We start from the raw sequence: 27945 nt of genomic DNA on the forward strand, positions 1-27945 counted from the left end.
GGCGAGTGATCCAACCATAATTTCCATGAATAAGTAATCTTTTAAGATTCACAAAACCACAAAATGAATATGGAATATTTTTAAGTAATCCATAGCATTTACTAATATTCATGTTATTTTTCTTTACTTAAAGGTCAATAAATTAGAGTTAGAACTAGAAAGTGCCAAACAGAAATTTGGAGAAATCACTGACACCTATCAGAAAGAAATTGAGGATAAAAAGATATCAGAAGAAAATCTTTTGGAAGAGGTGGGAAAAACTTAGTATTAAGAACTTATTATACTAAAAATCTATATTTTTATTAGGATTTTAAGAGAAAAGTAAAAAATTCTTAATTTTTAAATTATGATTTTAAAAAAGGTTTGGTAAGTTTATATTAGAGTCAGTGTATCAGTTTTTATAGAAGCTAAAAGTATCCTTGTTATTCTAAGTATTTGAGTATATAATTATTTTGAAAGTGTTAAATGATTGCCACAGTGGTATGCTGTCATCTTATTTCATAGAACACCCTGAAAAAACCCCAAACAGTGCATTTTCTACTTGTTTTTCCAGTTTCCTGGTGTTTGAGGTTTGCTTTTATTTAAGTAGAACATACGCTTTTTACACTTGTTTGTTTTTTGTGCATTTATTTTAAGAAACTTTTTTTTGCTTATTTGATAGGTTGAGAAAGCAAAAGTAATAGCTGATGAAGCAGTAAAATTACAGAAAGAAATTGATAAACGATGTCAACATAAAATAGCTGAAATGGTAGCACTTATGGAAAAACATAAGGTAATTTTTTTCTCCTTCTATAATGAAAATTATTAATTGGAGCCATATTTCTGTTAAATAATGGTGAAATCAAGATAGTATTCTAATTTGTCAGAGAAGATTATTGTCTATGGAACAGTGACTTACTATAGCTAGAGTACCCTTGATGCCCATTTCTCCAAGTTCAGATCTTAACCATACAAAGTTGAGCCTGTGTGTCACATCCTTGAGGAAATCGCTCTTTATTATCTGTGATGAATAGAAGTAATCACTCTTTTTCTGGATTCTCCTAGTAGTCTCTTATAGCACTTTCTACCTTATGTATTTTTAAGTACATAACCAGGGTAAGTATCTCATTGACATCTAACACATAATGGGCTAAATCGATTTTTATCAAAGGAATAAATAGATGAAATACTTAGTGTTTGATGTTTTTGTGTCTTATGTTTTTAATTGTTGTTTTAGAGTATCCATCTGTTAAGGAATTAAGCCTCATTCCCCTTAAGATTTGGAGAAGAGGTAGGGTATACCTACCTATTCATTAAAAAAAAAAAAAAAAAAGCTGCTGGAATACGAGATTATTATGAGGGAACCGGTGAGGATTTAAAAACAAATTTAAATAACATTGTGAACTCATAGATTTAAACACACTTGGTATGTTTCAATCCAGTGCGGCATCTGTCCTTATTGATAACTCACATTTTACCACCTTTGGCCAGCAGGAGCCTCTTCAAGCTGACTGGCAAGTCCTTTTGACTTAACTCTAATTTTCTCTGACAACTTTCTTTAAGTTATGACGAAATGTTTAAGGCTTATATTTCCTGTCCCAGATTTGAAATCAGCCAGTTTTGTAGAAGTCCTGGTGTTTCTGGCATATTATTAAATGTTAAAATTCAATGTTTCCAGTAAAAGAATTATCTTTTGCTCTTAGGTCATTTCCAAGACTGTTGTGTGTTTCACTGTTGAGGTTGTTTGAATGAAAAAATATAATTGAAACATTAAAAATATATACCCATATATCTTACTGAATTTACAAACATAATTTTCTGTAAAATTAAATTAAATACTAAATAATTAATTAAATACTAAATTAAATATTGAAATATGTTAGGATACCAATCTTATAATCTATTCAGTTTTAATATATCTAAAATGTCTTCTTTGTTTAATATAGCACCAATATGATAAGATCATTGAAGAAAGAGACTCAGAATTAGGACTTTATAAGAGCAAAGAACAAGAACAGTCATCACTGAGAGCATCTTTGGTGAGATACAGAAAAAATAGCAGTAACGGCCAGTGTTCATAATGTCAGCAGTGACTGGTGGTAAAGAATAATATTAAGTAAAACTAAATTTTGAGCTATAGAATCAGAGTCTTAAATCTGAAAGGGATCTTATAGATCTTCTAGTTACATGTTTTTTTCTAATTTAGTTTTTGAAATAGGGAACAAACTATTTTTTCAAGTGAAATTTTATAAACTCCAGTTAACAAATAAGTTTGGAGCTCTGATTGAAATTGGGAGAGGAGGCTGGGATAAATTGGGAGAGAACGAGGAGAGATATACTTTGTGTTAAATTTTTCTTTAAAGAATTCTATAAAAAACTTGATTTTTTTTTGTTTTTGTATTTTTTTGTTTTTTTGAGATGGAGTCTTTCTCTGTCCCCCAGGTTGGAGTGCACTGGCATGATTTTGGCTCACTGCAAACTCCAGCTCCTGGGTTCAAGCAGTTCTCCTGTCTCAGCCTCCCAAGTAGCTGAGACTACAGGTGTACATCACCATGCCCGGCTAATTTTTGTATTAATATTTTTAGTAGAGACGGGATTTCACCACGTTTGCCAGGTTTGCCTCAAACTCCTGACCTTGAGTGATATGCCTGCCTCTGCCTCCCAAAGTGCTGGGATTACAGGCATGAGCCACTGCGCCCAGCCCAAAAACTTGTTTAAATGAGGTTTTTAGCTATGTTAAGCTAGCAGCCTTTATATCCGTTGACTTTAAAAGTATCTATATTTTATGAGTGAATTTATTTCTCTGTAATATTGAATTTACTCAGAGCACTAGTTTATATTTTCATTGTCTTGAGAAATATATGGAAGCTCTTCTAAACTTCGTGTTTCTTTTTCTTTAGGAGACTGAACTATCCAATCTCAAAACTGAACTTTTGTCTGTTAAGAAACAACTTGAAATCGAAAGAGAAGAGAAAGTAGGTTTTTTTGCATTATAGATAAAATGATTGTAAGGTTTAGGGCAATTTTGCGTTTTTAGAAATATGTCACATTATAAAATAATTTGATAAATTTCGGTAACGGGATGAGAAAATAGTTTTTCCCCATAAGCTTTTTTTCTAGAAACATTTAGAATATTTCCTAATGTAAATGCAAAACACATGTAAATATAAGTGTACTTTTAAGAAAAGGAATATTTTTAAATATACTGTATTTGAGTAACATTATCTGATATTAAAATGCTTATATATATAAAATGTTTATATTTCATATTAAAATGCTTACATAGAATGCTAGATTTCCACTTTTAGTAACCTTAGGAGACGTCACTTCAACGAGATAAACAATTAATTTCTTCTTTTGATAGTCAGGAATTCAGCCTAGCCAGCTAAGTTAAGAGAGGTCCTCCTAACGTACATATTTAGATATGCTTTTTTTGAAGAGATTCATCATGTTTCAGAAAAAAAGGCTATCTCTGTAGTGTTTTACAGTTTGCAAAGTGAATTGATTCACACTATAAATGAGAAATACTAATTTTTTTTTGCTTTCTATGAGATAGGAACTGTGTTTAGTACCCTACTTACATTTAATTTAATCTTTACAGCAATGTTATATGCAATACTTTACTATTATCTTCATTTTGACAGAGGTTACATTACTTATTCAGGATTACATAGTAAGAGAGCAGAATGACTAGATTTCAAACCTAGGTCTATTTTTGCATGGCTTCCAACCTATTCTCTTAATCACTCTGCAACAGCTTAGATAACATATACTTTCAATTTCAAGCCTCTAAGAATTTATTTACTTTGTTTTCTGCATTTAATTCCTTTCATCCTTTTCTATCTCGGAAAATCTCACACATCTTTCATCTTATAGTTGTGAGCTTACTATATTCGTATGTATTCTCATAGCACTGTTTTTAATGTTAAAATGGTTATTTCACTTTGTGCCCTCTATTATATTGCAAGCTCTACAAGGGCTAATTATGCCTTATTTATCTTTGTTTTCCCTTTATCTGTGTACAGGGCTTTGAAATTTTTATATTTTCAATTAAAGGACTAACAAAATGGCTTTCCCTTCATCTGCAATAATAAGATTCATGCTTACCTTTATCCTACTGTTTCAGTAGAAGAGGAATTCTTCTGTGGCTTAACTCTCGATGCTATTAAACCCTCAGCAATCTTTACTTTTTACTCTAGTCAGTAAACATAAATAAGAATTATATTACTGTAGCTTGTATCTCAAGTTCTTTGGCTGTCACATAAGTAGAAATTAACATCAGGCCAAAGAGACATTTTTCTCAGGGAAGGTTTAATAGGCTTGTGGCTTAATCAAAGCAAGGGAGCAGTTTACGGCAAAGGTATCTCGGTGCTAGCTCCCTGAGGCTCAACTCTTGTCATTTTAGAAGCTGAGGCAGAAAATGAAATGATGTACAAGCATGTTTAGGCAAAATTTTCTTTGTATTTGCACAATGGGGCATCATGCTCTGACATACATTGCATGATCAGAAAATGATGGATAAGCCCTGCCTTTGTTGGAGATGTTAGTATTAAAATGATATTATAATGAGGAAAAAATCAGTGAAAGGTCAGTGTAGGAGCCTGTCTTGTCTTCAGCAGACTGGATCTGGTCCAGTTCTTATCGAGAATGCCAGAGCCTCACTCACCTTGAAAGATGGTCAGGTTCTTATCAGGAATGCTAGTTTCTCACTTTTAGTAACCTTGGGAGACATCACTTCAAGGAGATAAACAAGTAGTTTCTTCTTTTGATAGTTAGGAATTCAGCCTAGTCAGCTAAGTTAGGAGAGGTCCTCCTTCTGCTATGTGACTTGGGTCAGCTTATTAAGGGAGACAGGAAGGTAGGGGAGAGAATATGCCTTGATATGTGAGGCTCATGGGGTCTTGATTACCATGAGTGGTCTACCAGGGCTGAATCCCTTCCCTATACTGTCTCATTTCTATCATCTTATAAAAACTTAAACCATTAAACTGCTTAAGCTGCTATACTATCTCTGTTCTTTTCTTAAGTAGCAGTGTATTTTTTCAGTTCTTATCTCCTCACCTATTACAATTTAGCTATTGGCCTAACTGCTTTCTTGACTTGGGTCACACTGAACTCCTTATTAACAAACTTAAGGGCTTCTTTTTTATTTGCATATCAAAAATAATTTAGGACCTCCATTTACATCGTATTGTGTTTCTTTCTGATCATTTATCTATGAAAAAATACATAAACACGCACACGTGTACACATGCACACACACAAATATGCCTGTACATAGATATATATAAAAAACTTGGGCTTGTGATAGATTGTTTTATTCAAAATGTATGCTGCCCTTTTCTATTAGGGTCCCTCCCAAAGGAAGAATTAAATATTTCCACCTTGCTGACTTCAGATTTGGCCAAATGTTTTATTTTGCCCAATGGAATGTGAGCAAAAGTGGCATTTCTGAGAGGGTGTTTTAAGAGACACCACATGGTCTTCCTAGCCTCTCTTTTCCTTTGGCCTTGAGACTGACATAGAAGTTGCTTCTTCAGCCTAGATTCCTGGAGATGACAAGAAGTAGGGTAGAAACCAGTCTATAATTGACATGTAATGTGGTTGAGAAATAAACTTCTCTTGTAATCCACTAAGATCTGGGGTTGTTACTACAGTATAATTTAGTCTAAACTCATTGATATCAGGATTTATTGTACACATAAATTTATATTGTTTAATAAAAACACATTATGTTTATATTTTATAAAATATGAATACAGAAAACTACAAAAAGGGTAAGAATAGCCTACAAACCCATGTGTCAGAGTTTACTGTTTTTCCATCTGCTTTCCAACTTTCCATATACTCAGATTGAACTAATAGTTATAGAGATAATACCTTTAGGTGTTCTTCTTCTATTTAAAAAGTGTCCACTTTTATTGCATTGTCTATACTATTGTTACTTTTTGGAAATTTCTTTGGTGTTTTTTCTAATGCTGTAAAATATAGTCAGTATTTATGAATGTACATGAGGTCATAAAATGAAGGTATAATTATAATCTATAGACTGATTATCTAGCTAATGATGAATGCTAATTATACATACATATATACATTATCATGTTAAATTACACTTTTTTTTTTTTTTTTTTTTTGAGACAGAGTCTCGTTCTGTCGCCCAGGCTGGAGTGCAGTGGTGTGATCTCGGCTCACTGCAAGCTCTGCCTCCCGGGTTCATGCCATTCTCCTGCCTCAGCCTCCCGAGTAGCTGGGACCACAGGCACCCACCATCATGCCTGGTTAATTTTTTGTCTTTTTAGTAGAGACGGAGTTTCACTGTGTTAGCCAGGATGATCTTGATCTTCTGACCTCATGATCCACCCGCCTCAGCCTCCCAAAGTGCTGGGATTACAGGCATAAGCCAGCATGCCTGGCCTAAATTACACTTTTATACACATTTTAAGAATGTAAGTAATACATACAAATGTAAAGGAAAATGTTGATGGAATTCTAGAGCTTACATCCCAGAATAACTTTTATCTATTTTGGGCGTGTATCACTTCATATGGCTCCTTTATGAAAAAAAAAAACAAAAAGAACCATAGTCAGATACATTTACACATACCAAGAACGATAAAGAAAGAATACCTTTGAAAAAATGCCATATTAGTTACTTTAAACTTTAATGTACATATTATATTTGAATTTATCAGAAAAATAATTTGAAATTGGAATTGCAGAATTATTAAACTTAAGATAGATATTTCTTTACAAAACATTTAATAGTTCTTGAAAGAGTTTAGATTCTAAGGTGAAGAAAACAGACTGAAAAACATTTTGAAGAGGGAGGAAAGTTGTAGGTACCAGTGTAGTTTCTTTTAATTAAGCTTTTTATTTTGAGATAATTGTAGATTCACATGCAGTTGTAAGAAATAATATAGAGAGATCCCATGTATCCTTTATTAAGTTTCCCCCCATGGTCACATCTTACGAATTGTAGGATAATATCACAATCAGGATTTTGACATTGACACAATTAAGATACAGAACAGTTCCGTCTCCATAAAGATTCCTCATGTTGCCCTTTTATAGCCACATCCACCTCCCTCCCTCACCCCTGGCAATCATTAACATGTTCTCCATTTCTATAATTTTGCCATTTCAAGAATGTTACATAGATGGATTCATACACTATGTAACCTTTTGTGACTGGCTTTGTTCCTTGGAGATTTATCCAAGTTGTTAGTCCAACCTGAGTATGTAGAAAGTTGGAAAGCAGATAGAAAAATGTAAATAATTTTTTTAGTTTTTTTTGCCAAGTAGTATTCTGTGGTATGGATGTTCCACAGTTTAAGAGTTTGCCCAGTCAAGGGTACCTAGTTGTTTCTAGTTTTGAGCTATTATAAATAAAGCTGTTATGAACATCAGTGTACAGGTTTTCGTGTGAACCTGTTTTCATTTTTCTGAAACAACTAATGGTATGGCAGTTGCATATTAGTTTCATAAGCAACTGCCAAACTATTTTCCAAAGTGGTGGTACCATTTTACATTACCATAAGCAATGTATAAATGATGCAGTTTCTCTGCATCCTTGCCAGCAGCAACTTGCGATTTTTATTTTAGTTATTCTTGTAGATTTGTAGTCATAATTCATTGTGGTTCTAATTCGCATTTTTCTGCTGTTGAACAGTGTATTAGTGTATTCTCATGCTGCTAATAAAGACATACCTGAGACTGGGTAATTTATAAAGAAAAGAGGTTTAATTGACTCATAGTTCCTCAGGGCTGGGGAGGCCTTAGGAAACTTACAATTATGGTGGAAGGGGAAGCAAACACATCCTTCACATGGCAGCAGGAAGGAGAATGAGTGCCAAGCAAAGGGGTGAAAGCCCCTTATAAAACCATCAGATCTTGTGAGAACTCACTATCATGAGAACAGCAGCATGGGAGCATGGGGTTAACCAACCTTATGATTCAGTTACCTCCCACTGGGTACCCTCCCACTGGGTACCCTCCCACAACATGTGGGGATAATGGGAACTACAATTCAAGATGAGATTTGTATCTGTGTTTTTATTTTTAACTAATTTTCTAATTAGACTTGTTTTTACCTGTTGAATTTTGAGAATTCTTTATATAATGTAATTATTAGTCCTCTGTCAGAGGACTTAGTCCATTTGTGTTGCTATAACAGAATACTTGAGACTGGGTAATTTATAAAGAACAGAAATGTATTTTTCTCACAGTTCTGGAAAATGGGAAGTTCAAGATCAAGGTGCCAGCATCTGGTGAGGGTCTTTTTGTGGCATCCTCCAGAGGGAGAAATGCCCTGTCTTCATATGGTGGAAGGCAAAAAGGCAAAGAATAAAAAGAGGGCCAAACATGCCTTTTTATGATGGGATTCCTGCCACCCATAAGGGCAGAGCCCTCATGGCCCTGTCACCTTCCAAATGTCCTACCTCCTAACACTGCCACAATGACAACCAAATTTCCTCATGAGTTTTGGAGGTTACAAACATTCAAACCGTAGCATCAGATATGTGGTTTGCCAGTGTATGCTCCCAGTCTATAGCTTGCCTTTTTATTCTAGCAGTTTTTTTGCAGAACAAAAGTTTTTAATCTTGATAAATTTTAATTTTTCAGTTTTTCCTTTTACGGATTGTACTTTTGATCCCAAGTCTAAGAACTCTTTGCCTAGCCCTAGATCCCAAAGACTTTGTCCTGTGTCTTTTTGTAAAAACTTTAGAATTTTATTTTTTATTCTTTATGTCTTTGATCGATTTTGAGTTAATTGTTACATAAAGCGTGAAGTTCAGTTTTTTGCCTATGGATCTCAGATTGCTCTATCACCAGCTGTTGAAAAGACTACTTTATCTCCATTGAATTACTTTCAAACTTTTGTCAAAAACTAGTTAGGCATGTTCTTATGGATCTATTTCTATGGTCTTTATTCTGTTCCACTGATCTATGTGTCTCTTCACCAATATCACTGCCATGATTATAGTAAGCCTTAATATCAAGTAAAATGATTCTCCTCCTTTATTTTTCTCTGTCAAGATTGTTTTGGATGTTTTAGTGCCTGTTACTTTCCATATATTTTAGAATAAATTTGTTTATCTTTACAAAAAAGCCTTGCTGGGATTTTGATAGAAAATTTGTTAAACCTATAGATCACAGTTTGAGGAAAATTGACATCTTTGTTGAGTTTTCAAATCTATAGCATGGTATTTTTCTCCATTTGTTACATATTTGATTTCTTTCATAAGCATTTCACAATTTTCATTATATAGCCTCTGAACCTGTTTTGTTAAATGTATATCTATTTCATTTCCTTTTTTGCAATTGAAAAAAATAGAAATTTATTCTTTTTATTAATTTTTAATTGACAAATAGTAATTGTGTGCATTTATGAGGTGCAGTGTGACATGTTGATATATGTACATGTACATTATAGAAGATTCAATCAAGCTAATTAACATGTCTATGACCTTACCAGCTTATCATTTTTTTGTGGTGAGAACTTTAAAAATTTTTTAACAATTTTGAAATACACAATATCTTATTATTAGTGGTGGTCATCATGCAGTGCAATAGATTGTGTTTTTAATTTTGTTTCCTATATGCTCATCATTAGTGTATAGAAACATGGTTGATTTTTGTGTTTATTTTGTATCCTGTGCCCGTGCTAAACCTATTTATTAGCTCTATAATGCTTGTTTTTATTCTTTGTGATTTTCTATGCAGACATTTGTCATCTGCAGTATGACTGGAAAGGATAAAACACTAATATTAATAAATACAATAATAATAATTATATTTTATTTTATCCTTTCCATACAGTGTGATTTAATTTCTATTTATTTATTTATTTATGTATGTATTTATTTTTGAGACGATGTCTTGCTGTGTCACCAGGCTGGAGTGCAGTGACGTGATCTTGGCTCACTGCAACCTCCACCATCCGGGTTCAAGAGATTCTCCTGCCTTAGCCTCCCGAGTAATTGGGACTACAGGCACATGCCACCATGCGCAGCTAATTTTTGTCTTTGTAGTAGAGACAGGGTTTCACTATGTTGTCTAGGATGGTTTCGATCTCTTGACCTTGTGATCTGCCTGCCTCGGCCTCCCAAAGTGCTAGCATTACAAGCATGAGTCACCATGCCTGGCCTTTATTTCTTTTCTTGACTTATTGCAGTGAGTGACTAGAACTTCCAGCACCATGTGGTAGACATTATAATAAGTGGTGAGAACATACGTGCTTGCAGTATTGATAAATGTAGGGAGAAAACATTCAATTTTTGAATCAAGTATGATGTTAGCTATATATTTTTTTCTAGATTTAAAAAATCAAGTTGATGCAATCTCCTTGTACTAATTTAATTAGAGTTTTTAAAAATCATGAATTGGCACTTGATTTTATCAGATGCTTTCTCTGCTTGATTGATATTATCATATGATTTTTCTTTTTAGCTTGTTGATATGGTGAATTACCTTAGTTGATTTTTGAATGCTATTCCCTAGAATAAATCCCATTTGGTGTATGACATATACATATGGAGAATATGTTTCATTTACCTTTTGTATTTTTTGTTTCAATTTCATTTAGCTATGCTCTGATCTTTGTGATTTCTTTTCTTCTGCTGAATTTGTGTTTGGTTTGTTCTTGTTCCTCTGGTTCCTTGAGGTGTGTCCTTAAATTGTCTATTTGTGCTCTTTCAGACTTTTTGACGTAGGCGTTTAATGCTATGAACTTTCCTCTTAGTACTGCTTTTGCTGTATCTCAGAGGCATTGATAGGCTGTGTCACTATTATTGTTTAGTTCAAATAATTTTAAAATTTCCATCTTGATTTCATTGTTGACCCAAAGATCATTCAGGAGCAGATTATTTAATTTCCATGTATTTTCCTGGTTTTGAGAGTTTCTTCTGGAGTCGATTTCCAATTTTATTCCACTGTGGTCTGAGAGAGTACTTGATATAATTTCAGTGTTCTTAAATTCATTGAGACTTGTTTTGTGGCCTTTCATATGGTCTGTCTTGGAGAATGTTCCATGTGGTGATGAATAGAATGTATATTCTACAGTTGTTAGGTAGAATGTTCTGTAAATACCTGTTAAGTGCATCTGTTCCAGGGTATAGTTTAAGTCCATTTTTTCTTAAATGATTTTCTGTCTTGTTGATTTTCTGTCTTGATGACCTGTCTAGTGCTGCCAGTAAAGTATTGAAGTCCCCCACTATTATTTGTGTTGCTATGTATCTAATTTTTTTTTTTTTTTTTTTTGAGACTGTGTCTCACCCTTTTGCCCAGGCTGGAGTGCAGTGGCACAATTTCGCCTCACTGAAACCTTTGCCTCCCAGGTTCAAGAGATTCTTCTGCATCAGCCTCCCGAGTAGAGTAGCTGAGATTACAGGCACCTGGCACAATGCCCAGCTAATTTTTGTATTTTTTTTAGTAGAGACAGAGTTTTGCCATGTTGGCCAGGCTGGTCTCGAACTCCTGACCTCAGGTGATCCGGCCTGCCTCAGCCTCCCAAAGTGTTGGGATTACTGGTGTGATCCACCACGCCCAGCCTGTCTATCTCATTTTTAAGGTCTGGTAGTCATTGTTTTATAAATTTGGGAGCTCCAGTGTTAGGTGCATATATTTTTAGGTCTGTGATATTTTCCTGTTAAATAAGTCCTTTTATCATTATGTAATGTCTCTTTTTGTCTTTTTAAACTGTTGTTGCTTTAAAGTCTGTTTTGTCTGATATAAGAATAACTACTCTTGCCTGCTTTTGGTGTCCATTTGCATGGAATATCTTTTTCCACCTCTTTACTTTAAGTTTATGTGAGTCCTTATGTGTTAGGTGAGTCTGTTAAAGACAGCAGATACTTGGTTGGTGAATTCTTATACATTCTGCTATTCTGTATCTTTTAAGTGGAGCATTTAGGCCATTTACATTCAACATTAGTATTGAAATGTGAGGTACTCTTCCATTCATTGTGCTATTTGTTGCCTGAATCCTTGATTTTTTTTCATTATGTTATTGTTTTATAGGCCTTGTGAGATTTATGCTTTAAGGAAGTTCTATTTTGGTGTATTTTTGGGTTTTGTTTTAAGATGTAGAGCTCTTTTTAGCAGTTATTGTAGTGCTAGGTTGGTAGTGGTGAATTCTCTCAGCATTTGTTTGTCTGAAAAAGACTTTATCTTTTCTTCATTTTTGAAGCTTAGTTACACTGGATACAAAATTACTGGCTGATAATTATTTTGTTTAAGGAGCCTAAAGATAAGACCCCAGTCCCTACTAGCTTGTAAGGTTTCTGCTGAGAAGTCTGCTGTTAATCCGATCGGTTTTCCTTTATTGGTTAGCTTGATGCTTTTGCCTCAAAGCTCTTTAGATTCTTTCCTCCATCTCGACTTTAGATAATTTGATGACTATGTGCCTAGATTATGATCTTTTGCAATGAATTTCCTGGGTATTCTTTGAACCTCTTGTATTTGGATGCCTAGATCTCTAGCATGGTCAGGGAAGTTTTCCTTGATTATTCTCTCAAATAAATTTTCCAAAGTCTTAGATTTCTCTTCTTCCTCAGGAACACCAATTTTTCTTAGGTTTGTTTGTTTAACATAATCCCAAGCTTCTTGGAGGCTTTGTTCATTTTTTAAAAGTATTTTTTCTTTTTTGTTTCTTTTTTATTATACTTTAAGTTCTGGGATACATGTGCAGAATGTGCAGGTTTGTTACATAGGTATACATGTGCCATGGTGGTTTGCTGCACAACCCGTCATCTACATTAGGTATTTCTCCTAATACTATCCCTCCCCTTGCCCCCTACCCCCTGACAGACCCCAGTGTGTGATGTTACCCTCCCTGTGTGCATATGTTCTCATTGTTCAGCTTCCACTTATGAGTGAGAACATGTGGTGTTTGGTTTTCTGTTTCTGTGTTAGTTTGCTGAGAATGATGGTTTCCAGCTTCATCCATGTTCCTGTAAAGGACATGAACTCATTCTTTTTTATGGCTGCATAGTATTCCATGGTGTATATGTGCCACATTTTCTTTATCCAGTCTATCATTGATGGGCATTTGGGTTGGTTCCAAGTCTTTGCTATTGTGAATAGTGCTGCAATAAACATATGTGTGCGTGTGTCTTTATAATAGAATGATCTATAATCCTTTGGGTATATACCCAGTAATGGGATTGCTGGGTCAAATGGTATTTCTGGTTCTAGATCCTTGAGGAATCACCACACTGTCTTCCACAATAGTTGAACTAATTTACACTCCCCAACAGTGTAAAAGCATTCCTATTTCTCCACATCCTCTCCAGCATCTGTTGTTTCCTGACTTTTTAATGATTGCCATTCTAACTTGTGTGAGATGGTATCTCCTTGTGGTTTTGATTTGCATTTCTCTAATGATCAGTGATGATGATCTTCTTTTTTCATGTTTGTTGGCTGCATAAATGTCTTCTTTTGAGAAGTGTCTGTTCATATCCTTTGTCCACTTTTTGATGGGATTGTTTTTTTCTTGTAAATTTGTTTAAGTTCCTGTAGATTCTGGATACTAGCCCTTTGTCAGATGGATAGATTGCAAAATTTTTCTCCCATTCTGTAGGTTGCCTGTTCACTCTGATGATAGTTTCTTTTGCTGTTCAGAAGCTCTTTCATTTAATTAGATCCTATTTGTCTATTTTGGCTTTCGTTGCAATTGTTTTTGGTGTTTTAGTTATGAAGTCTTTGCTCATGCGTATATCCTGAATGGTATTGTCTAGGTTTTCTTCTAGGGTTTTTAATGGGTTTAGGTCTTAAGTTTAAGTCTTTAATCCATCTTGAGTTAATTTTTTTATAAGGTGTAAGGAAGGGGCCCAGTTTCAGTTTTCTGCATATGGCTAGCTGGTTTTCCCAACACCATTTATTAAATAGGGAATCCTTTCTCCATTTCTTGTTTTTGTCAGGTTTGTTAAAGATCAGATGGTTGCAGATGTGTGCATTATTTCTGAGGCCTCTGTTCTGTTCCATAGGTCTATATATCTGTTTTGATACCAGTACCATGCTGTTTTGGTTACTGTAGCCTTGTAGTATAGTTTGGAGTCAGGTAACGTGATGCCTCCCGCATTGTTCTTTTTGCTTAGGATTGTCTTGGCTATACAGGCTCTTTTTTGGTTCTATATGAAATTTAAAGTAGTTTTTTCTAATATGGTGAAGAAAGTCAATGGTAGCTTGATATGGGGATAGCATTGAATCTGTAAATTACTTTGGGCAATATGGCCATTTTCATGATATTGATTCTTCCTATCCATGAGCATGGAATGTTTTTCCATTTGTTTGTGTCCTCTCTTATTTCCTTAAGCAGTGGTTTGTAGTTCTCCTTGAAGAGGTCCTTCACATCCTAGTAAGTTGTATTCCTAGGTATTTTATTCTCTTTGTAGCAATTATGAATGGGAGTTCACTCATGATTTGGCTCTCTGTTGTCTGTTACTGGTGTATAGGAATGCTTGTGATTTTTGCACATTGATTTTGCATCCTGAGACTTTGCTGAAGTTGCTTATCAGCTTAAGGAGTTTTTGGGCTGAGATGATAGGGGTTTCTAAATATACCATCGTGTCATCTGCAAACAGAGACAATTTGACTTCCTCTCTTCCTATTTGAATGAACTTTATTTGTTTCTCTTGCCTGATTGCCCTGGCCAGAACTTCCCATACTATGTTGAATAGGAGTGGTAAGAGAGGGCATCCTTGTCTTGTGCTGGTTTTCAAAGGGAATGCTTCCAGGTTTGGCCCATTCAGTATGATATTGGCTATGGGTTTGTCATAATCAGCTCTTATTATTTTAAGATATGTTCCATCACTACCTAGTTTATTGAGTGTTTTTAGCATGAAGGGGTGTTGAATTTTATCAAAGGCCTTTTCTGCATTTATTGAGATAATCATGTGGTTTTTACATGGTTCTGTTTATGTGATGGATTATGTTTATTGATTTGCATATGTTGAACCAGCCTTACCACCAAGGGATGAAGCCAACGTGATCGTGGTGGATAAGCTTTTTGATGTGCTGCTGGATTCGGTTTGCCAGTATTTTATTGAGGATTATCACATTAATGTTCATCAGGGATATTGGCCTGAAATTTTCTATTTTTGTTGTGTCTCTGCCAGGTTTTGTATCAGGATGATGCTGGCCTCATAAACTGAGTTAGGGAGGAGTCTCTCTTTCTCTGTTTGGAGTAATTTCAGAAGGAATGGTACTGGCTCCTCTTTGTACCTCTGGTAGAATTCGGCTGTGCATCCATCTGGTCCTGGGCTTTTTTTGGTTCGTAGGCTATTAATTACTGCCTCAATTTCAGAACTTGTTATTGGTCTATTCAGGGATTTGACTTCTTCCTTGTTTAGTCTTAGGAGGGTGTATGTGTCCAGGAATTTATCCATTTCTTCTAGATTTTCTAGTTTATTTGTGTAGAAGTATTTATAGTATTCTCTGATGGTAGTTTGTATTTCTGTGGGATCAGTGGTGATATCCCCTTTATTATTTTTTATTGTGTCTATTTGATTCTTCTCTCTTTTCTTTTTCATTAGTCTGGCTAGCAGTCTATCTATTTTGTTAATCTTTTCAAAATGCCAGGTCCTGCATTCATTGATTTTTTTGAAGGGTTTTTCGTGTCTTGGTGTCCTTCAGTTCTGCTCTGATCTTAGTTATTTCTTGTCTTCTGCCAGCTTTTGAATTTGTTTGCTTTTGCTTCTCTAGTTCTTTTAATTGTGATGTTAGGGTGTTGATTTTAGATGTTTCCCACTTTCTGATGTGGGCATTTAGTGCTATAAATTTCCCTATAAACACTGCTTTAGCTGTGTCCCAGAGCTTCTGGTACATTGCGTCTTTGTTCTCATTGGTTTTAAAGAACTTATTTATTTCTGCCTTAATTTTGTTACTTACCCAGTAGTCATTCAGGAGCAGGTTGTTTAGTTTTCACGTACTTGTGTGTTTTTGAGTGAGATCCCTTTTTTTTTTTTTTTTTTTAAGATGGAGTCTCAGTCTGCTACCGAGGCTGGAGTGCAGTGGTGCCATCTTGACTCACTGCAACCTGTGCCTCCCAGATTCAAGTGATTCTCCTGTGTCAGCCTCCCAAGTAGCTGGGACTACAGGCATGTGCCAGCATGCCTGGCTAATTTTTGTACTTTTTGTAGAGACGGGTTTTTACCATGTTGGCCAGGTTGGTGTTGAACTTCTGACCTCAGGTGATTGGCCTTCCTCGGCCTCCCAGAGTGCTGGGATTACAGGCGTGAGCCACTGTGCTCAGCCTTGAGTGAGTTTCTTAATCCTGAGTTCTAATTTCATTGCAGTGTGGTCTGAGAGACTGTTTATAATGATTTCCGTTCTTTTGCATTTGCTGAGGAGTGTTTTACTTCCAATTATGTGGTCAGTTTTAGAATAAGTGCTATGTGGTGCTGAGAAGAATGTATATTCTGTTGCTTTGGGGTGGAGAGTTCTGTACATGTCTATTAGATCCACAGTTTGGTCCAGAGCTGAGTTCAAGTCATGAATATCCTTGTTAATTTTCTGTCTCATTGATCTGTCTAATATTAACAGTGAAGTTTTAAAGTCTCCCACTATTATTGTGTGGGAGTCTAAGTCTCTTTGTAGGTCTCTTAAAACTTGCTTTATGAATCTGGGTGCTCTTGTATTGGGTGCATATATTTAGGATAGTTAGCTCTTCTTGTTGCCATTATGTAATGCCCTTCTTGTCTTTTTTGATCTTTGTTGGTTTAAAGTCTGTTTTATCAGAGACTAGGATTGCAACCTCTGCTTTTTTGTTTGTTTGTTTACTTTCCATTTGCTTGGTAAATATTCCTCCATCCCTTTATTTTGAGCCTATGTGTGTCTTTGCACGTGAGATGGGTCTCCTGAATACAGCACACTGATCGGTCTTGACTCTTTGTCCAATGTGCCAGTCTGTGTCCTTTAATTGGGACATTTAGCTCATTTACATTTAAGGTTAATATTGTTATGTGTGAATTTGATCCTGTCATTATGATGCTAACTGGTTATTTTACCCTTTAGTTGATGCAGTTTCTTCATAGTGTTGATGGTCTTTACATTTTAGTATGTTTTTGCAGTGGCTGGTACCGGTTTTTCCTTTCCATAATTAGTGCTTTCTTCAGAAGCTCTTGTAAGGCGGGCCTGGTGGTGACAACATCCCTCATCATTGCTTGTCTGTAAAGGATTTTATTTATCGTTCACTTATAAAGGTTAGTTTAGCTGGATATGAAATTCTGGGTTGAAGATTCTTTTCTTTAAGCATGTTGAATACTGGCCCCCCACTCTCTTCTGGCTTGTAGGGTTTCTGCAGAGAGATCCACTGTTAATGTGATGGGCTTCCCTTTGTGGGTAACCTGACCTTTTTCTCTGGCTGCCCTTAAGATTTTTTTCCTTCATTTCAACCTTGGTGAATCTGACAATTATATGTCTTGGGGTTGTTCTTCTCAAGGAGTATCTTTGTGGTGTTCTCTGTATTTCCTGAATTTGAATGTTGGCCTGTCTTGCTAGATTGGGGAATTTCTCCTGGATAATATCTTGAAGTATGTTTTCCAACTTGGTTCTGTTCTCCCTGTCACTTTCAGGTACACCAAACAAATGTCGGTTTGGTGTTTTCACATAGTCCCATATTTCTTGGAGTCTTTGTTTGTTCCTTTTCATTCCTTTTCTCTAATCTTGTCTTCACACTTTATTTCATTAAGTTGATCTTCAGTCTCTGATACCCTTTCTTCCTCTTGATTGATTTGGCTATTGATGCTTGTGTGTGTTTCATGAAGTTCTCATGCTGTGTTTTTCAGCTCTATCAGGTCATTTATGTTCTCTAAACTGGTTATTCTATTTACCAGTTCCTGTAACCTTTTATCAAGGTTCTTAGCTCCTTTGCATTGGGTTAGAACATGCTTTTTTAGCTTGGAGGAGTTTGTTATTACCCACCATCTGAAGCCTACTCTGTCAATTCATCAAACACATTCTCCATCCAGTTTTGTTTCCTTGCTGGTGAGGAGTTGTGATCATTTGGAGGAGAAGAAGCATTCTGGTTTTTTGAATTTTCAGCCTTTTTGCTCTGGTTTTTGCTCATCTTCATGAATTTATCTATTTTTGGTCTTTGATGTTGCAGACCTTCAGTTGGGGTTTTTGCATGGGCGTCCTTTTGGTTGATGTTGATGCTATTGCTTTCTGTTTGTTAGTTTTACTTCTAATAGTCAGGTACCTCTTCTGTAGGTCTGCTGGAGTTTGCCAGGGGTGTACTCCAGACCCTGTTTACTTGGGTATCACCAGCGGAGGCTGCAGAACAGCAAATATTGCTGCCTGCTCCATCCTCTGGAAGCTTCATCCCAGAGGGGCACCTGCCAGATACCAGCTGGAGTTTTCCTATATGAGGTTTCTGTCAGTCCCTGGGAAGTGTCTCCCAGACAGGAGGCACAGGGTTCAGGGACCCACTTGAGGAGGCATTCTGTCCCTTAGCAGAGCTGAGCACTGTGCTGGGAGATCCTCTGCTCTCTTCAGAGCTGTCAGGCAGGAACATTTAAGTCTGCCGAAGCTGCACCCACAGGTGCTCCTTCCCCCAGGTGCTTTGTTCCAGGGAGCTGGGAGTTTTATCTATAAGCCCCTGACTGGGGCTGCTGCCTTTCTTTCAGAGATGCCTCGCCCAGAGAGGAGGAATCTAGAGAGGCGGTCTGGCTGTAGCGGCTTTGCCATGCTGCAGTGGGCTCTGCTCAGTTTGAACTTCCCAGTGGCTTTGTTTACACTGTGTGGGGAAAACCACCTGCTGAAGCCTCAGTAATGATGGACTCCCCTCCCCCACACCCAACAAGCTCAAGCATCCCAGGTTGACTTCAGACTGCTGTTTTGGCAGCAAGAATTTCAAGCCAGTGAATTTTAGCTTGTTGGGCTCCATGGGGGTGGGATCCACTGAGCAAGACTACTTGGCTCCCTGGCTTCAGCCCCTTTTCCAGGGGAGTGAACGGTTCTGTCTCATTGGAGTTTCAGGCGCAACCGGGGTACAAAAAAAAAAAACACCAAACTCCTTCAGCTAGCTAGGTGTCCTCCCAAACACCCACCCAGTTTTGTGCTTGAAACCCAGGGCCCTGGTTGTGTAGGCACCCAACAGAATCTCCTGGTCTGCGGGTTGCAGAAACCATAAGAAAAGTGTAGTATCTGGGCTGCATAGCACCATCCGTCATGGTACAGTCCCTCACAGCTTCCCTTGGCTAGGAGAGCAAGTTCCCTGGTCCCTTGTGCTTCCTGGGTGAGGCAACACCCCACCCTGCTTCTACTCACCCTCTGTGGGCTGCACCCACTGTCTAAGCAGTCCCAGTGAGATGAACTGGGTATCTCAGTTGGAAATGCAGAAATCACCCACCTTCTGCATTGGTGTCACTGGCAGCTACAGACCAGAGTTGTTCTATTTGGTCATCTTGCCAGCCCCCTGCCCCCATTTTTTCTTTGTCTTTATTGGATTGGATTAATTTGAAAGCCTTGTCTTTGAGCTCTAAAGTTCTTTCCTTTACTTGTTCAGTTCTGTTGTTGAAACTTTCCAGTGTATTTTGCATTTCTGTGTGTCTTTCATTTCCAGAAGCTATGATTTTTTTTTTATGATATCTATTTCTTTGGAGATTTTTTTTTTCACTCCTATCCTATATGATTTTTTAAGTTTCTTTAATTTTGTTTTCACCTTTTTCTGGTGCCTCCTTGAGTAGCTTATCGATCTTCTGAATTCTTTTTCTGGCAATTCAGAGATTTCTTCTTGGTTTTGATCCATTGCTGGTGAGCTAGTGTGATCTTTTAGTGGTGTTATAGAACCTTGTTTTGGCATATTACCAGAATTGTTGTTCTTTTTTTTTTTTTTTCTAGTTTGGATGGACTATGTCAGAGGAAAGATCTGGGACTCAAGGGCTGCTGTTCAGATTCTTTTGTCCCATGGGATGATCCCTTGATGTGGTGCTCTCCCCCTTCCCCTAGGGATGGGGCTTCCTGAGAGCATGACCACAGTGATTGTTACTGCTCTTCTGGGTCTAGCTACCCAGCAGAGCTATCAGGCTCCAGGCTGGTAGTGGGGAGTGTCTGAAAAGAGTACTCTGATGTGATTCGTCTTCAGGTCTCTCAGCCGTGGCTACCGGCACCTTCTCTGGTGGAGGTAGCAGGGCAGTGAAGTAGACTCTGTGAGAGTCCCTGCTTGTAGTTTTGTTTAGTGTGCTGGTTTTCTCAAATGCTGGTTATGCTGGCAGTGAAGTTGTGACGTGAACAGATTCAGGACCTCTGGTTGGCCAGGGTGTTACAGGTGGTGGAATTAGCTGTTGTTTTCCCCTTCCTCGGAGTAGGGTTGATCTGTTAAGAGTTGCTGTAATGCTTTGAGTTGGTTGGCCTCCAGCCACGTGGTGTTGCCTTCAAGAGAGCATCATCTATGGTAGTGTGGAGGGATACAAGCTTGGCCTAAGATCACCTGGATAAGTATTCAGGTTTCTCAGGTAATGGGCAGAGCCGTAGAGCTCCCATGAGTTTATTTCTTTTGTCTTCAGTTACTAGGTCAGGTAGAGAAAGACCATCAGGTGGGGACAGGGTTAGGCGTTTCTGAGCTCAGACTTTACTTGGGCGGGGCTTGCTGCCACCATTGTGAGGGGTGGGGTAGTGGTTCTCAGGCCAATGGAGTTAAGTTCCAAGGGGGATTATGGCTGCCTCTGATGCTTTGTACAGGTCGCCAGGGAAGTAGGGGGAAAGCTGGCATTGACAGGCCTCACCCAGCTCCCACACAGCCAGCAAGGCCAGTTTCACTCCCTCTGTACTCCCACAACAGCCAACAGAGCCAAATTTATATCCAGACCTCCAGTGTGTAGGGCTGAGATCTTGCTTTAGCAGCTTTCAGTACTTCCCTGTTCAGTATGATACTAGCTGTGAGTTTGTCATATATGGCTTTTATTATGTTGAGATACATTCCTTCTATACCCAGTTTTTTTTGAGGGTTTTTAATCATGAAGGGATGCTAAATTTTATCAAAAGCTTTTTCAGCATCCATTGAAATGATCATATGGTTTGATATGATATATCACACTGATTTGTGTATGTCAAATCATTCTTGCATCCATGGGATAAATCACACAGCCATGATGGTGATCTTTTAATGTGTTGTTGAATTTGGTTTGCCCATATTTTTTTGAGGATTTTTGCATCAATGCTCATCAGGGTTATGGGCCTTTAGTTTTCTTTTTTTAAGTGTCTTTGTGTCTGGTTTTGGTTTAAGGGTACTACTGGCCTCATAGAATGAGTTTGGAAGTATTCCCCTCTCCTCTGTTTTTCAGAATACTTTGAGCAGGGGTGGTATTAATTCTTCTTTAAATGTTAGGTAAAATTTTGCAGTAAAGTCATTAGGTCCTAGGTTTTTCTTTGTTGGGAGACTTTTTATTATAGCTTCGGTCTTGCTAGTTGTTATTGATTTCTTCAAGTTTTGGATTTCTTCATGGTTCAATTTTTGTAGATTGTATGTGTCTAGGAATTTATTTATTTTTAGGTTTTAAAAATATTGCCATATATTTACCTCATAGTAACCACTAGCGATCCTTTGAATTTCTGTGGTATTGATTGTAATGTCTCCTTTTCCAACTCTCATTTTATTTATTTGAGGCTTCTCTCTTTTTTTTTTTAGTTTGTCTGGCTAACGGTTTGTCTTTCTGTATATCTTTTCAAAAAAATAAACTTTTTGTTTCATTGATCTTTTGTATCATTTTCTTCAATTTCATTTATTTCTGCTCTGATCTTTATTGTTTCTTTTCTCCTACTAACTTTGGGTTTGGTTTGCTCATACTTTTCTAGTTCTTTAAGATGTGTAATTAGGTTATTTGAAGTTTTTCTTCTTTTTTGATGTAGATGTTTATAGCTGTATATATCCCTCTTAGTACTGCCTTTGCTGTATCCCATAGATTTTGTTGTGTTTTATTCCAATTATTTGTTTCAATAAATTTTTTGATTGCCATTTTAATCTCCTCATTGACCCACTGGTCATTCTGGAGCATATTGTTTAAATTCCATGTGATTTTATAGTTTCCCAAATTCCCTTTGTTATTGATTTCTGGTTTATTTCGTTGTTGTCAAAGAAGATACTTGATGTGATTTCCATTTTTGAATGTTTAAAACTTGTTTTGCGGCTAGCATATGGTCTGTCCTTAAGATTGATTCATGTGCTTAGGAGAAGAATGTTTATTTTGCAACTGTTGGATGAAATATTTATAAATATCTATTAGATCCTTTTGGTCTATAGTGCAGATTAAGTCCAGTGTTTTGTAGTTTTCTTGTTATGTGTTTTCCTCAGGCTTCAGATCTTTTTACCAGCTCAGTGTAGAGCCCTGGGGCCTGTGTGTCTGTCTGATAGGATAAGCTGTGGTTATTTATTTTGGCCATTTTACCAGTCTTTTCAAGCTCTGTTACGTCACTTGCACAGCTTTGTGAGTGCAAAGATATAAATATCATGATTCGGGATATTCCACTTACAGGGTGATGAGAGGAGCCCAGAGAAAAAGATAAAATTTACCTGGTGCTCTTAGTGAGTCTCCTTTTGTGCTTTGTATTCTTATAGGGGAATCTTCTGTTCAAGAAGTTTATCTTTTGACTTTATTTCTAGTATGTTCTGTTTATTGGCAAGGATAACTAATTCTTTATGGTTATGGTTGTGCCTCCTTTCTCCAATCGAGAGAGACCAAAATATAAACTTAAGTGGTTTTTCCGACTGATCACTCATTATGCATTTTCTAGGCATCTTTTTCCTGGATTGCCTATTTATGTCCTCAAATCTCTTCTTACAAAATTCAGGTATATTAGTGACCTTTACTTTCATTATTATATATTTTCATTTTCTTTCACCAATACTCTACAAGTAGTAATAGGGTGAGGAGCCACAGTGAGTGGGGTCAAATGAGCACAATTGTATATTGTGGCTCTTACTAAGCCTCACTAGTATTAGAGATTATAGCATGAGATTGTATGATTTTGTTGTTGAATGTATTTTTGCCAGTTTTTAACTACTTTTGTTTCTTTTCCTCTCTTCCTCTCTTGCTTTTTGTTGTTGTTGTTGTTGTTAGTTTAGGAGAAGGAAGATTTTGTAATCTGACTTTACCGTCTTTACCAAGAAGTTTGATTTATTGCATTTCAATTATATATACTTTAAATTTCTTATATATTTTTTCTGTTTGATCAATCATGAGCTAAAAGGAGTTATGGGTTCTATTACTACTATCTTTCTCTTCCTTTTGAATTCTCTACTAATTTTGCCTTGCATATTTTGATGAATACTATTTGTTGTACAAAAGTTTATACTAATTCATTTTTTTTTGGAAATAGTATACTTTATTTTTGTCTTTTTGCCCCCAAATCAGCTTTATCTGGTGTTCATATTGTGACCCTCACTTTCTTATTGTATTTGTCTCCTGTGTTTTTGTGTATTTTTTATTAACCTTGATTGAATCTGTAACCCAAGAGTCTTTTCTTGACTAATAGGTTAGTTTTCCTGATTGTATTTGTTGATGTGATATGTATCAGTTTTGAATTATTCTTATGTTTCTGTAATAAACTCTCTTTGGTCATCATGTATTTTTAAAATATGATGTTAGATTATGCTGGCCAATATTTTATTTAGCATTTTTATGTTGATATGCGTAAGTTGAATGGTTTGTACTTTAACTTCATTATTGTGATAAAAAACATATAACATTAAGTGCACCATCTTAACACTTTTTAAATGTACCATTCAGCAGTGTTAAGTATATTCACCTTGTTGTGCAACAGATCTCTGGTAGTTTTCCATCTTGTAAAACTAAAAGTCTATACCCATTCAACACGAGTTCCCTTTTCCTCTTCCTCCCAGTCCTTGGCATTTGTACATTCTGTTTCTGATTTTGAATACTTTATATGAGTGGAATCATATGGTATTTGTGTTTACGTGACTGGCTTATTTCACTTAGCATAATGTCTTCAAGGTTTATCTATGTTGTAGTATGTAACAGGATGCCCTTTTTAAAGACTGCATAATATTCTATTATATGTATATACCATAGTTTCCTTATTATTTTTCTCTTGATGGACATTTGAGTTACTTCTACCTCTTGCTATTGTGAATAATCCTGTAATGAAAGCGAGTGTGCAACTATCTCTTTAAGATCTTGCTATGAATTCTTTGGGATATATTTCCAGAAGTGGGATTCTTGGATCATACGGCAACTGTATCATTAATTTTTTGAGAACCTCTATATTGGCCATAGTGACTGTACCATTTGACATTCCCACACAACAGTGCATAAGGATTCTAATTTCTTCACATCAGCATTTGTTATGTCCTGTTCATTTGATAGTGGCCATCCTAATGTGTGTAGGCAATATCTCATGGGGCTATGATTTGCATTTCTTGTATGACTAGCAATGGTGACTATTTTTAATATGCCTGTTGGACATTGTATATCTTCTTTGGTGGTTTAATTATTCAAGTCTTTTGCCCATTTTTGAATTGGATTAATAATAATTTTAATCCAATTTTTTGTTGTTGAGTTGTAGGAGTTGCTTATAGATTCTGGATATTAACTCTTCATTGATTATATATTTTAATAATGTTTTTATCATCTTATTTTTCATTACATAGTAGTACTTATTTTCTTCCTTATTCTCTAAAGAGTGTGTGTGTGTGTGAGTGTGTCTTACGTTGGTTGATTTGGAAGGTGTATGTAGCCTTTTAAATTAGTTTATTGATTACCTTTATATTTTAAAATAATGTATCTAATACTGTCTCCTGTTTCATATTCCTCTGCATATACAATTTTAGTATTTATTATTCTACATTGTCAAGATTGATAAAAATGTATATTCTGTTATTTAACTATGATTCCTATATCTCTTTAACTTGAGCTTTATATTTACATAGATTCAGCTCATCTTTTATATGCAATTTTTTTCCAAGTTGCCAGTTAATATGACAATCCCCACTTTACCTATAAGCCCATTGGTATAGGAAACTGTTACTAGATGACCGTCTTGACTTCTAATTAAAATAGATTGGCTTTTGGGGATTATGATAAATCATTTTTCCTGTATCTTTCATTAATTTAATGGGGCCTTAATCTCTGCCTAGCAATGTGAAATTTGTTTACTATCTTGATATGGAGAGAGAGATTCAAAGTGTTCTAGTTGGTCCTTTCAACCTTAAAATCTCTTACTCTGTGGTCAGAACAAACATGGGGATTATTCCTTTTATTGAGTTTCTTCAAACTATATACTTAGAGTCTAAAAAAATGAGCACAAGATAGGTTTATGGTTCCATGGGCTCACCATGAGGTAGACTCTGATAAAATTCTAATTATTGCTTGACACTGATATGCTTGCACTCTGATTAGTGAAAAAATAGTGGCATTATAGATTCCCAAGAATTAAGTTAGTTGATGTGCAATTACCCATGTCTTAATATTTTAATCCTTAGTGCATAATATAGTAGGAAGGATGTAGTATGTATTTGTTATATTATTTCAGAACTTTTCCACTAGAGTACCAGGCTTCCTTTTTATTCAAATGGCTATAGGCTGATAAATTTATTTAGATCCAAAATTTGTTCACAAGGCTGTCATTATCTACTCTGGTTGCTCAAGTCAACCCTGTGTTTGCCAGGCCATATTACTGGCATATTTTACTTATTCAGATTAAATAGGAACCTTAAAGGTATGGCCATCTCTTTGGTCTAAGGGAACTGATGATTATTTAGCTACCACTAAAGATGCACATTCTTGTATGAACTGTTTCACACCTTGGAAACATATATTTTATTAGAACAGACTTTACCAAGATCTGCAGACCAGGAAAAGTCAGAATTGCAGAGACAGTGCAGTTGTGGGCAATGGTTTCTCTCTCTGTCCTCTAGAAGCCAAGATACATATTCTGAGAGTCATTACGATATTGCTGGTTTAGGAAATGTACTTTGTCTTAAAAGACAGCATGCCAGCCCCTTAGCGTATACATTCCAATTGTCACTATAACTGAAGATCAACCATTGGTAGATGATAGGATACATAATAAGAACAGTAGTAAATACTATTACATCAGTTTGCAGCCAGCTTCTTTCATAGTGAAGTGAGTTCTGTGGTTAGGAGCAATGCTGCGGGAGAGATAACATGGTGTATGCAAGGTATTAAGTGAGGATAGATACTGGCATAGACATCATGGGCAAGTTTTACTGCCTAAAGTTCTGCACACTTGGAGATTTTTACTTTCTAAGACATCTAATACTCCCTGGAGTTGTAAAAATTTTGTTCTTCAGATGGTTGTCATATTACAGGCACCCTACATATTCATTTATGTAGGCCAGGCTTTTCTTTTATCTTACTGAGTAAATTCTATCTAGTGATATTAGCATATCACTCTTTCCAATCTGACCACAGCTCTCCTTTCCATTTTTATCTTGACTATACACATACCCTATTCTTCAGCAAAAGTTTCGTATTATTTCCTAAGTATTGTGCTCTTTTCTGTATTTATTCATGTGATGATTTTTGCTTCTTAGTTTTTCCTTTTACCCCTCGTCTGTACTTATCCCCTGTTGAAAACTTGTTCATTATTGAAAGTCTAACTGAACTGCACCTTTTCTCAACATGCATGGAAAAATCTAATTCTGCCTGCAAAGGCTCACAATATTTTAGATCTTTTTGCAACTTTTCACAGCTTAGTTACCTGTGCGTATCTCTCATTCTGTAATTTGTTCCATTAACTTTATTTTACAAATAAGAAAGCTGACATTCAGAGTTTTAAGAGACTTATTCAAAAGTCTGCAGATATACACTACAGACTGATTAGAATAAAGGGAAAGATAATCAAAACCAAATAATACCTCTGTAGAAAGGAACTAACTTTTCTTTTTTTCTTTTTATTACTTTATAAGATTGAGAGGTTAGTCATCTTTCTTTGTTAATACTCATTTAAAAAGATTTTGATAATATTCATTTGTGATCATAGTGATTATGTTATTTATACTTGATATTTATTTTTAATAGGAAAAACTCAAAAGAGAGGCAAAAGAAAACACAGCTACTCTTAAAGAAAAAAAAGACAAGGTAAGAGCATATAATTCTCATAGTTTTAAAATATAAATTCATTTTCTAACATCTACTTAGAAATGATTTTTTTGTTATAAGTGGGAAAATAGCAATAGCATTTTAAATATTTCATACAATTTCATTTCCTAAATTATTTCTTTCTATTTATTAATTCAAAAGCATTTTAGCTAAAAATTTCAAAATTTTTGTCATTTGGAGATTTAGAGGTTTCCTAATGCAGAAACAAAAAAGAAGAAAGAAAAGATTTCAGTTTTTCTCTACAATTCTTATTATAGTTTTAATTTAATTAGGTACTTCTGTGTTTCTTAAAATTTTTTTAATGTTAGAGGCAAAATATTTTCATAAACAATTCTAAAACTTATTTAGATTATGTCTAATTTTGGGTTTTGAGGGGGCATAATAAATGACATCCTGTTTTCCTCACTTATGTTCCGAACCAACTGCGAAAGACAAGGGAGAATAAAAATAATATTTTTATTATTGAAGACTTTATTAAAAAGTATCAATATTTTAAATACTGGAGAATGCAGTTTATATTTGAAGGCAAGAGGATCTCTTAATCTTGAAATCCCAAATTAGAAAAATTTATCTACTGTCACAAGTAGAGCTTAAATAGCATAGGTCTACCCACTTGATCGTCTGGTCTTGAAAAACTTAGGTTATAAAGGAGTAGAGCAGAATTTATGTGTAATTCTTTTAGTTCTCAAGAGGAGGAATAAGGAAGAGATTGAGCTGTATGTGACCAACTTCTCGCTTTCTTTAAATTCACCAATCACATTAAGTAACTTTTTCTCCCCTAAGGAACCAGGAAGAGGTTTGGAATGTTACCCTGGTGGTACTCCCTGCATATGGAAGGAAACATCAGTCATAGAGAAGAAGAATACCCCTCAGCTTCTAACCT

General features: G+C 35.8%; 1 protein-coding gene across 4 annotated transcripts in view; it reads left to right on the forward strand.

The window, feature by feature from the left end:
- The window catches only part of SYCP1 (synaptonemal complex protein 1), a 111797-nt gene that overhangs the window by 73990 nt on the left and 9862 nt on the right, over positions 1–27945 (forward strand). For 3 of the 4 annotated variants that reach the window (XR_003119900.1, XM_025388565.1, XM_025388559.1), the window contains exons 24-28: positions 134–250; positions 662–772; positions 1926–2018; positions 2880–2954; positions 26982–27041. Coding sequence is in view for 3 of the 4 variants with exons in the window: in XM_025388565.1 (XP_025244350.1) it covers positions 134–250; positions 662–772; positions 1926–2018; positions 2880–2954; positions 26982–27041 (456 nt within the window). In the remaining variant the exon portion in view is untranslated. The remainder of the gene's footprint in view (positions 1–133; positions 251–661; positions 773–1925; positions 2019–2879; positions 2955–26981; positions 27042–27945) is intronic. The other variant, XM_025388571.1, reaches the window with a different exon arrangement.

Source organism: Theropithecus gelada, chromosome 1 (genome assembly GCF_003255815.1).
Source record: "Theropithecus gelada isolate Dixy chromosome 1, Tgel_1.0, whole genome shotgun sequence".
Classification (NCBI taxonomy): domain Eukaryota; kingdom Metazoa; phylum Chordata; class Mammalia; order Primates; family Cercopithecidae; genus Theropithecus; species Theropithecus gelada.